This window comes from Galeopterus variegatus, unplaced genomic scaffold (assembly GCF_000696425.1).
Source record: "Galeopterus variegatus unplaced genomic scaffold, G_variegatus-3.0.2 Scaffold18892, whole genome shotgun sequence".
Taxonomy (NCBI): Eukaryota; Metazoa; Chordata; class Mammalia; order Dermoptera; family Cynocephalidae; genus Galeopterus; species Galeopterus variegatus.
This window is the reverse complement of record NW_007745003.1, coordinates 1-10,789: the sequence shown is the minus strand read 5'-3', so window position 1 is coordinate 10,789 and position 10,789 is coordinate 1. Positions and strand designations below refer to the sequence as shown.

The 10,789-nt window shown below is 37.8% G+C and overlaps 1 protein-coding gene across 1 annotated transcript in view; it reads right to left on the bottom strand.

The window, feature by feature from the left end:
- Positions 1 to 10,551, bottom strand: part of TADA1 (transcriptional adaptor 1) — a gene marked incomplete at its 5' end in the record, with an annotated part of 13,111 nt that extends 2,560 nt beyond the window's left edge. Inside the window, 6 exons of the mRNA XM_008564429.1 lie at positions 458 to 620; positions 2,548 to 2,699; positions 3,995 to 4,204; positions 5,838 to 5,935; positions 10,079 to 10,144; positions 10,446 to 10,551. Coding sequence (XP_008562651.1) covers positions 458 to 620; positions 2,548 to 2,699; positions 3,995 to 4,204; positions 5,838 to 5,935; positions 10,079 to 10,144; positions 10,446 to 10,551 — 795 coding nt within the window. The remainder of the gene's footprint in view (positions 1 to 457; positions 621 to 2,547; positions 2,700 to 3,994; positions 4,205 to 5,837; positions 5,936 to 10,078; positions 10,145 to 10,445) is intronic.
- Between the last annotated feature and the right edge of the window lie 238 nt (positions 10,552 to 10,789).

Below are 10,789 nucleotides of genomic sequence, written 5' to 3'. Positions count from 1 at the left end.
TTTTTTAAAAAAAAAAAAAAAAAAAACCATAAAAATTGAAAAACACAAAGCCAAGAAGAGGAAAAAAACCAGTGAAAAAATTACAGCTGACCCTTGAGAAACGTGGGGATTAGAGATGTCAACCCCCACGTAGTGAAAATTGGAGTATAACTGGTACCAGTATAAATTTGGTGCAGCACTGTGGAGCCCCTAGTGAGGTGAGAGTGCATTGTTGCCTAAATAGTAGTTAAGTATTTAACTACTAATAGCCTACTGTTAAGCAGGCTAGCTAACTGTTTGGAATGCATGACATACCTAATCAAAAATTTCCAATATATTTATCGAAAAAAATCTGTGTATGAGTGTACCTGCACAATTCAAACAATGTTGTTCAAGGGCTTGCTACAGTCTTTGCAGACTTGGAGAATCTTTTTACCTATCCATAAATCTAGGTAAACTGTGAAGAGCCAAGGGTTACCTGCAAAGCTTCAAAAAGGTCGTACATGTTCACTGGAGGCAAAGATGCAGGCAGAGTGTCCCCAGAGCATGCCAGCAGGAGTGCAGCCTGCTGCTCAGCATCATCCGGGGGCGGGTGAGAAGCTGGATTCTGACCAGCACAGGGAGCAGAAAAAGCTGGAGGGCTGAAAAAAATTTTTTCAGAATATTCCAAGCATCTACAATGTACACAACTGAACAACCAGAATAGGAGTGGCCTGCTAGAATATATCTGGTTTAAAAAATCTTAAAATCAATTAGAAATCTATTCAACGTACACTGATTTATCTATTTTAATTTTTAGAGGCAGCCCATCTATCAGGCTAGAAACAAAATATAATCCAACTGTATTTACTCTCCTTCCTCCACAATTTTAAAACATTTACTTAGCTCAGGATACTGAACCAAAATTGTTTCCTGCCCTTAAAGAGCTTCCGGTTGAAAAAAATAATAGATCTTAATTAAAGGAGTATGAAACTGAAAACAAATGACTTGGAGAGGAAGGCGAATGGTACTGGAGACAACAGGTTCATAAATAAAGAGCAAGAAAAGATACAGCACAAAAGAAGCAACAGGCAAAAATGGAGGGTGGAGAAAATTAATCCAGTCTTGCCAATCTCCCAAAATAAAGCATAGATACAAGCTGAGGAGTCAGGCATGATTTTTGCATCACAATAAAGTAGGAGATAACCTACACAACTGTGAGGAACAGACAAGGAGGTAAAAGAAAAGAGTGAGGGGGTAACTCAAAGAGCATGGGGAACAGCGGGAAGAAGCATCAGACAGAAGCAGCCCTGTTAGAGCAACAAGCAGCCCACAGAGAGGCAGAAGCCCTCCCAGGGACTGGCCAGCTCGAAGTCCAGCCAGGGTCAGAGACACTGCTCCCAACATTACCCACTACAACAAGCTACTTTTTTTATTTGTTCTTCTCTAGAAAAGAATGACTTAAAAATGAAAACAATCCCAAACAGACATGTCTGAACAAGATTTAGACAATACATCATCACGCAAAGCAATTTAAACAATGAACCCAACTCAAGATGGTGCTCTTCAAAACGGGCCTTGTGAGCCCTGTAAAGGTCTCCAGAGCCATGAAACAGGCACTGGTACACCATCTTCCGTGTGCTGTCAACACTACCTGCTCTGGCCCATTCAGCTTTCCCAACTACACTTCCTGATTTCCTCTGCTGTTATTTCTTTACCACTATCACTGCTAGCCCTCCCTATCGTACTTTTTACTCTGAACTTGTATCTCCCTGTCATCTCCTTACCTCTCTTCTCCCCAACTAACCAGATATACGAAGTCCAGAAATCAGAGGAAATTTAGTCACTTCGGTAACCATGAAAATCACACTATTGTTTTTTCTTTTCTGAAAGCTTAAAATTCAAACTAAATTGTGGGGGAGCGGGGAAGGGAAGGGTGAGAAAGACACATATGGATGAAGGCAACCTAAGTTGCCTCATAAAGGGATGATTCCAGACATGAGAGAGGTTCAGGGAGCCCTCAGTAGAATGAGGAATAGGAATCCCAGATGGGATGAGGGGCCAGATCTGCATAACAGGATGCCAAGAGCAATCTGATGACACCTTGCACAGCCACCGTCATGAGCTGCGGCTACAAGAGCCAGATAAGGACCTGAAGAAACATCTACTCCTCCTCCTCCTCTATCAAGAATCCCAGCCTTGACCCAACAATCACAGGCCATGCTTCAATTAAGAGCAGGACCACTTCCCCACTAGGAACTGCCCCTCAAGTGCCATCAGGACACACTGCCCCAGGGAACTACCACATTCCACCTCAAAAAGTGGTGATGCTGGGGGTGCAGAGGGGATCACTTTAAACCCATATGCAGCAGCCAAACTACGGAACTTCACTTCTAACAAAGAGTATCAAAATAATCCACTAGATACTATGCAAGGATGGGAGCTAAGAAAAGAAAATTAATTGTACTGTTGCCAAACGTACTTTAAACCTACAGAAATAATTGATTATTTAACAGTGGTCTATTACACGAGAGTTATGTATCCAACTAGCAAAGGATGGAAGCAAAAATCACAAGACACTTCATTTACCTTTCTATTAAGTTGTTGTAAGCTACTACACTATTCTTCAGGTATGGCTGTGGGGTCACATTACTACCAAAGGCATATTTAAAATGGCCATCTCGTAACCGATAAGCTTTCCTTCTTGACACAACTGATGTCAGTATATCTTTAAGGTGATTCTGTAAAAACAAGAAAAGAAAAATAGCATGATCTCCTCTTTAAAAGAAAATCACAAAACTTCCATTGATCAAAAATGTTTATTGACATTTAGATGGAGATGTGTGAAAGGTTAGCACATGCTAGAACCAAATGAATGTACACTAAAGAGCCACAGACCAATGCCAAAGGAGTAGGAGGGTACAGGAAAGCGTGAGACATGCTTATTTTTATTTACTTGTTTTTAAGATGGGATTGCTCCACATGAAATTTATTTTAGAAGTTTTATGTCTCTAAATTGGTTCCTCTCCCCGAAATGATTTTTAGACAGCTTTAAATAAAATGAAAAATAAAATGAAAGATAAATAAATAATTTTTAATAAAGAAACAAACTACCTTGAAACTTGTATCAAATGGGACAAAAAGTTTCAAGATATGGTGTTTATTGATTATAATACCAAATCTACCAAATCCTTACACAGAAAGAACCTTAGCTCTCTCAAAAGCCACATAAACTACATATATAGAAAATAAACCCACAAAAATTAGGCACTTAATTTAATTTCTCTTCACTTTTATTGAGAGCCAAGTACATAAGAGAAGGTTGGGGATGTCTGTGAAAATGGAGAGACAGGACTAGTGCCAGCCTACTGTTATTAAAATGGGAGCCAGGATCAGGCAGAGCGTTTCAATTATACTAATAAGACTATATTTTATCAAGACTTCATTATCTAATTTATAATGGATCTTCACACAAAATTCATTTATAACTTCATGAGACAGCTATTATTATCTTTGGGGTATAAATGAGGAAAATGAGGCCCAGAGAATTGGAAGGAATTACCCAATGTTGTCTGATGGTACCTTTGCACTAGAGACCCCAATATATATTTTGTCAAATAACTAAATGAATAAAATGAATGGATGAACAAAATACTGTGCTGAGACAAGAATCCTACTATTTGGACACCAAGTCTAATCCTCTTTAAATGCTGTACCACAGCAAAAACAAGTAACTTTAATCTTTAGGATTTTTCAAACTCGTTTCTGTCTTTAAAAACTGTACCCTTGTTCAAACACCAGATCAAGCAGAAGTATTATGCCATAAGTAAACTTTTCTGAAAAGCTTAGTCTATTAACTGAAGGCAATTCTTGGGATTGTGATGTGTTTCTCCTCTCAAAGGAAAACTTCAACAATCACAATTTTGTGAAATCAGAGTGACATTTTAGTTCTTTTCTTGCAATATCAACTTTAAACAACACATACAAGCTTGTCACATTCAATCTGTAAAATTATTTCTGCCACCAGCAAACCAACCTCCACCGCATAGACAACAGCTGAAACGGCTTCCTCGGTGACGTTGTCCAGCCCATGCTCATAAGCAGTCACTATCATCCTCCCTTCCAGCTGACCGCGAGTGGGAAGCATCATTGTGTGGGAACAAAGTTTCAAGTCGTCATCATCCTGGGGATCCTTTGCCACAAACTGCTGGGCTCCTGACAGGGGATTCTGAGGCTGGAATCTATGCTATGAGTAAGAAAACTTTTCAAAATTATTCATTACAGTGGCAAGTAATAAGACATAAACAAAAGTAACCCATGTATTCGACTTCAGAGCCTACAAATTAATGCCACCAAAACTATACCACAGGGGTAAAAAAAAAAAAAAGTAACTCGTGCACAAATAATCACAGATTCACACACCCATTACATGGCAATAATGAAGACATGAATTAAGGGGAATAATGATAGTATGCATAAGTTTATTCTATTCAATTAATATCTTGGTGATCACAGAATGTGTGGCCCTGTGCTAAAAATAACAATTAGGTTGAAGATACAGAACTACATTCAAACAAGTAAGAGCATTTCAAGTACAACTGTAAAAAGGTTCTGAAAGTATGAACATATGTATAATTAATGCTTCAATTAAGGCCTTAAAAAGCCTAACCAATATAACAGATCTAATAACAAATATTCCAAGATAATGCTGTGTAGTGTAACTACTTATTGTTATTTTCTACCTAACAATTTCTCAACTGTTATTTTCTGTCTAACACAGAACCTATCTAAGACATAGTTACACTACTTAAAAGTTTTTCTCAATCTCTTTTCATTCATAAAATCTCAGCCTTCCTCTGGGAGATTCTGAAAGCCCATTCATATTCTCCATCATCACTGGGAGATATGCCTCTACTAGCTTTTGTTTAGGCCCAAAATACAAGCTTTTGTAGTAAGGATGGTTTGTCCCTGTTTGAAGTTTTTATTATAAAAGCAACATTGTTATTTTTTCTATTTTCCAAGTATAAAACTATATTTTATATTAAACACGCCTTTTTATTTTTATTTTTATTTTTTTTTAAAAGATGACCGGTAAGGGGATCTCAACCCTTGGCTTGGTGTTGTCAGCACCACGCTCAGCCAGTGAGCAAACCAGCCATCCCTACATAGGATCCGAACCCGCGGCCTTGGTGTTATCAGCACCGCACTCTACCGAGTGAGCCACGGGCCGGCCCCTAAACATGCCTTTTTAAACCAGGTATGCTTCTCTGGAGATACTGATGTTATCCAGATTGATTATTACTACTCATATAAAATACAGAGCAAAGGTGTAAAGAAATAAATGTTTGTTGATATTAATCAATTAAGCTATCAATATCCAGTCAAACCTATAAAGGGATACTTCGGGGAAACGTTTTTCCCTTCATATTAACTGAAAAAAGGAAGTTATCCTAAAAGGTCTACAAACTTTATAGTCAAATGCCTTCATGACATCTCTAATGGTCTCCAAAAGGCTCAGGGCATCACCAGGAGCCTGTCAGAGGCCTCCAGACCACCTGAACCTTCAGAGCGGATGTCTTCAATCTGAGAAACATTACTCATTCAAGAAAAATATTTCAGAGTAGGAAGAACACAGGCATAGCTTTGAATCACTGAAAATTCATTAAATACTAATGATAACATTAATATTTAAGCAATAACAAACAAGAACTATAAAAATTCAGACACCTAGGAGTTCACAATCCTTGAAACCCTTTTCTCCCAAATCATACCTCCTTTTTTTTCAACTCTACAACTAATTCATTTAAAAAAGTAAAGCTAGTTCCATCACATCAGTACTTAAATCAGTCATTATCAAAATCTATTGGAGAAGAACCTACATCAAATTTCTGACGAACAGAAGGAAGTTTTTTCTTTCCCTTTGGCTTTCCAGGTTTGGCTGCAGACCCCCCCGTCCAGGGCAAAGATCCAGCACCCTCTATGAGACAGAAAAATAATAACCATAAGTGAAATAATGACAATTGATAACTGCTAAGTTTGTTTTCATTTTGGGCTTAAAAAAAAAAAGGCATGGAATGCTCAACATGAAAATAAGTAATAAATGCTTAAATTCAAATTTTTTCTTTCCACTTTTCTAAAATAAATCCTCTCAAATCACAACTTTTTTCCTAGCTGTAACTACAATTATTTTTTTAGGAAGATAAATTTGTTTTTTTGTTTTTAATTAATGTTTATTAAGTGGTTTGTTTATGAGTAGTAGTAGTATTATAAAAGTAGGAAAGAATTTTCTAGTCCAAGATGGTGAACTGAGCACATATATTTACCTCCTTCCTCTCTCTTCCAAGACCCTACTAAAAATGATAGTAGAGGAAGGTAAATGGCACACATCCACAACAAAGATAAAAAAGAAAATGAGTGACTGACAAGATAAGATCTCAACATATTTCTAAGACAGACTAAAAGGGTGTGACTTACAAAGCAGAAACATGGAAGTTGCAACCTAGGCTGCAGAAGGAAGGTGGCAAATGGCAGAAGGAAGCAAGTCAACCTGCCTAATAGAAACCCACTAAGAATCTGGATTTGGAGAACATGAGTACAGTGGAAACTAGGAGAGGTTAATAAGATTAAAAACAAGATTAATGGAAGGAAGGACTGTATTCAAAAAATCATACACATAAACTCCTTTTCTCTCACTCTGAGGACTGGGCTCAGTACAAAATAAAATATGGGGCCTCTTGTTCAAAAACTAAGAATTTCAAGATGACAGTACAGTACAGCACCAAACCAAGTGCAGGGCCCGTCTGTGCAACTGCAGCTCACATGCCCATGATGGCAGCAGCCCTGCTTGCTCCATGCACAGCTTTCCTCATGCACAGAATGACACAGAGCAGGACACTTATAATAGGTGGGTGGTAAGGTGGGAAGGGATGGAGGACTCTTCCCTAGTTAAACTGAACAAAATTTCTGGGATCTATTAAGGTAGTTGGTATGGATGTTGGTACCCTAGTGCAAAGCTCTCTCTATAGTGGTATTTGGGAGACCCCCGGTTTAATGGCTTGCTGTCAGCTCACTCTAAAGCAAAGTCTCCAGGTAGTTTTATACTTCATTCTTAAATATGAAAAGGACAACAATGAATCACTAGACATTTAACAATATTCTGTAACACGGTAAGAAAGACCAAGCTAAACAAACAACAGAGGTCCTAGAGAGAGAATGCAAAAGGACGTTGATAAATTTCTAACTGGTATCTTTAAACAGTTTGAGAAGACATGTATCCATAAAACAAGAGGATGCTATAAAACTGCTGAATTAAAGAATTAAACAGAAAGACTAAAAGAGTTGAGGAAATCTCATAAAACACAAAGAATTAGACAAAGAGATTTAAAAAAACAGTAAATCCAGAAATAGATTTAAGCAACTTTGAGGGGCTATGGCAGTCCCACCAGAAGAACAAAAACAAAAGTAGTTGCCTTTGTGAATAAGTCTGGGGGTACGAAGAAGCTTTCATCATAAAACCTGTTACTGATTTTTTAAAAAAACCATGAACATATATTGTTTAACATAACAACAACAAAAAAAGTAATACAAAAGCTCATTCTAGTACACTTGGAAAAAAATACCCAAAACATTATTTTAGGAAAGAAAAAAAAAATCACCCATAATCCTAGTAAAATGTTATTACCATTTTGATGTCTTTAGGAAGAAAAGTTTTTAAAGCTTTGAAAAGTTTACAACTTCCAAGTTCCTCAGTTAAAAAAGAACTCTTTGGGCCGGCCCAGTGGCGCACTGGAGAGTGCGCTGCTTGGGAGCGCGTCGGTGCTCCTGCCGAGGGTTCGGATCCCACGTGGAGACCGGTTCCCGCTCACTGGCTGAGCGCAGTGCGGGCGCGACACCGAGGGTTGCGATCCCGTTACCGGTCAGTAAAAAAGACAAAAAGGAAAAAAAAAAGAACTCTTTGGAAAGTCAAGTTCTTCTCCATCAGTCTCCAGACCTCACTTGATAAGGTCAGCCAATCTTAGATGATTTTCTGAAGAAATCTATTCCTGATAATGAAACTAGATGCTAGGTGATGACAAGAAACTAGGCTGAACCTGCAAAGGCTGATGCAAAGGAGCAGGCCTGCAAACTCAGAGCTTACACGCTCTGCTGTGTGGCCAAACACTGTGGGTGAGGAAGCAAAGCATGGTAAGGACCGACCCCGACAAAGGGAGGGCTTTTCAGCAGCAGTCACATTTCAGTTTTGATCCAATACTTCCACTTACCAGCTGCACAGGGCCTCAAGCAAGTTTTCTTTCATTTTGGTTTTTTTTTTTCTGAAGTGTGTTTCCTTATCTATGAAAAGAGGCTAACACCTAACCTCAGAGTTGCTGTGAGAATTAAAGATAATGCATGTAAAGTGTCTAGCATGCCGCAGTCACTCAATAAATACTTACTATTAAAGTCATTTTTTCTGCCTAGCTTAGAAAAACAGAAAACAATCCATTTACAGTTAACTTCAAAGAACTATATTTTACTTTTAATAGAAATCATTCTCTTTGTTGCTAGCAAATATTACTTTCATTTTGATGAAGTAAATTTTAGGTATTCAACAGATAAATACATTCTCAAATTCCAAATGGGATGTTTCTTCACTTATTTTAAAATATCAAAGGTTTTTAATTAAAATCAGCCATCTGTACTTACTAATTCCTTCATATTTGTCTGGCATTATTTCTTTATAAAAGCACTTATTTACATGTTCTTTCATCTGCTTTTTCATAATCCTATAGGGTAGATATTACTGTACCTATTTTATACATGTACAAGTTAAGAAATTCCAAGTAATTAATTGTATTATGTAAGCTAATGGTAATATCTCAACTTGAACCCATGTCTCTTGACTCCTATCAACCAGGATTTTATTTCTGATCATTCGACCTATCTTTTGGGTGTGTGTGGCACTTTACAGTATACCTACCAAAAAGTAAGAACTTGTCCTCACGATGTTGGATTTTCTGATCAAATTAAATTTTATACAACAAAGTGGATTATCTTTATGATCTAACTTTGGACATAAAAGAGGTATGGCTAAAGTCACTTCTATTTAAATTAAATAGAACATCAAAAATCTAATATAGTGTGGGGATGTGCAGTGGCAGGTATGGTGAGGGGTGAGGGAAGCAGTCACTACTCCCCAACACCAACCTCCACAAACAGACGCTCACTGTTTACTACACTCCACCTCAGTAGCAACTTCAAGGGAGGAAGAATTAGGCATTTGGAGATCTTATGTGAATTCTTTATCACACAATAGAAGTTAGCTGAGAGAGGTGATACAAAATACCAGCCTTTTCTAGATGGTACATGCGCTTTTCATATATGATCACCAGGATCACCTCAGGCCTGTAAAAAAATCTACGGCAGGAGGTATCTGCTAACTTAAGTTTTTAACAAAGTCAAGGACAACTTTTATCATGAGGGAAGTTTTCAATGCATTTAATTATCTGTTTTTAACTGACTGATTAAAATAAAATGGTTGAAAGAGGTGACATGCAAATTAATCTGCCACTTAAGATGAAAAATTGGGGGTAGAGGGATCAGGGTTTCTATTTATACCTCTTTAGGTTGCAGTAACAGGTTTAGTTTTCACCTACCTTCCCAAAGTGCTGCTACCTCCCCTACCTACTGTTCTCCACCAATAATTTGCCCAACAGAAATGCTGAAGCTCTAACCTTCCAGGTGCTGACATCTTATGAATACAAGTGAAAGTCCAAGTTTCCAACATATGTTGTGGTTTCCCCTCTCCATAATTCATTTCCCCTACCTCTACTGAATACCTTCTCCTAACACCAATGACTCCTCTTCATTCCCTCACCCTCTTCCTTACTTCTCATTTACTTAAGTAATCTAAAATGTAGCTGAGTAGGGAGTAAAGACCAAAAGTCAATGTAAGTACAGGGAAATCAGGTGCTCTGAAAAGGTTCTGTAGAAGAATGTGTATCTACATAATAAAATTTTTCTTCTGAGAAGTTCAAAAACCATTCATTTGCAAACACCAGATGTGTCTGATAGAGGAAGCGAAAGCCTAGGGCTCCGTAGCTTTGCCAACTGACATACACTAGAAGTATTTCCACTCCCTTACCTGGTGTAGAAACCAAAATCTGACAACGCGTTAGAATGGCCAGGAGGAAATCGTTGTGAGAATGGACTGAAAAAGGGAAGATTGTTACAAGTCAAATACAGAATTTTTCTTTCTTTTCTAGCCCCTGAGGAAGCAAACAGACAATATATTTTCAAAATAAGGAAGCCACTACTTTAGCTTGTAAGGATTTTGGATGTCCCCTACTCCACCATTCTTTACCCTTAATTTTAAATATCCACATTATTAAGATGACCTCACACAATATTAAAACCAAAATTTATTTTTCAAAAAGAAAAAGCACTTTAATTTATGGCAAATCTGGGAAAACTTCAAAACAGTAAAATAACTCCCCAGATAATTATTTTACCATTATCCTGTGTGAGAAGTCTATGAGCTTCAAGGTCAAACTCTTCTTTGCTGATCTTCTGCTTGAACCACAACTTTAAGTTAGCCCAGTATCTGCAGAGGCAGAAACAACATTAAGAACCACAGATTTTGCTTCTTCCCCAAGTTCACCTTGCCTGCTCCAACTCCCAGGAAAGGAAATTTTGCATTCCCTAGTGTTACGGGCTGAAAATATCCCCCTAAAATTCATATGTTGAAGCCCTAACCCCAGTACCTCAGAATATGTGCCTGTATTTGGAGATATGGCCTTTAAAGCGGTAATCAAATTAAAATGAGACCATTAAGATAAACCCTAACCCAATGACT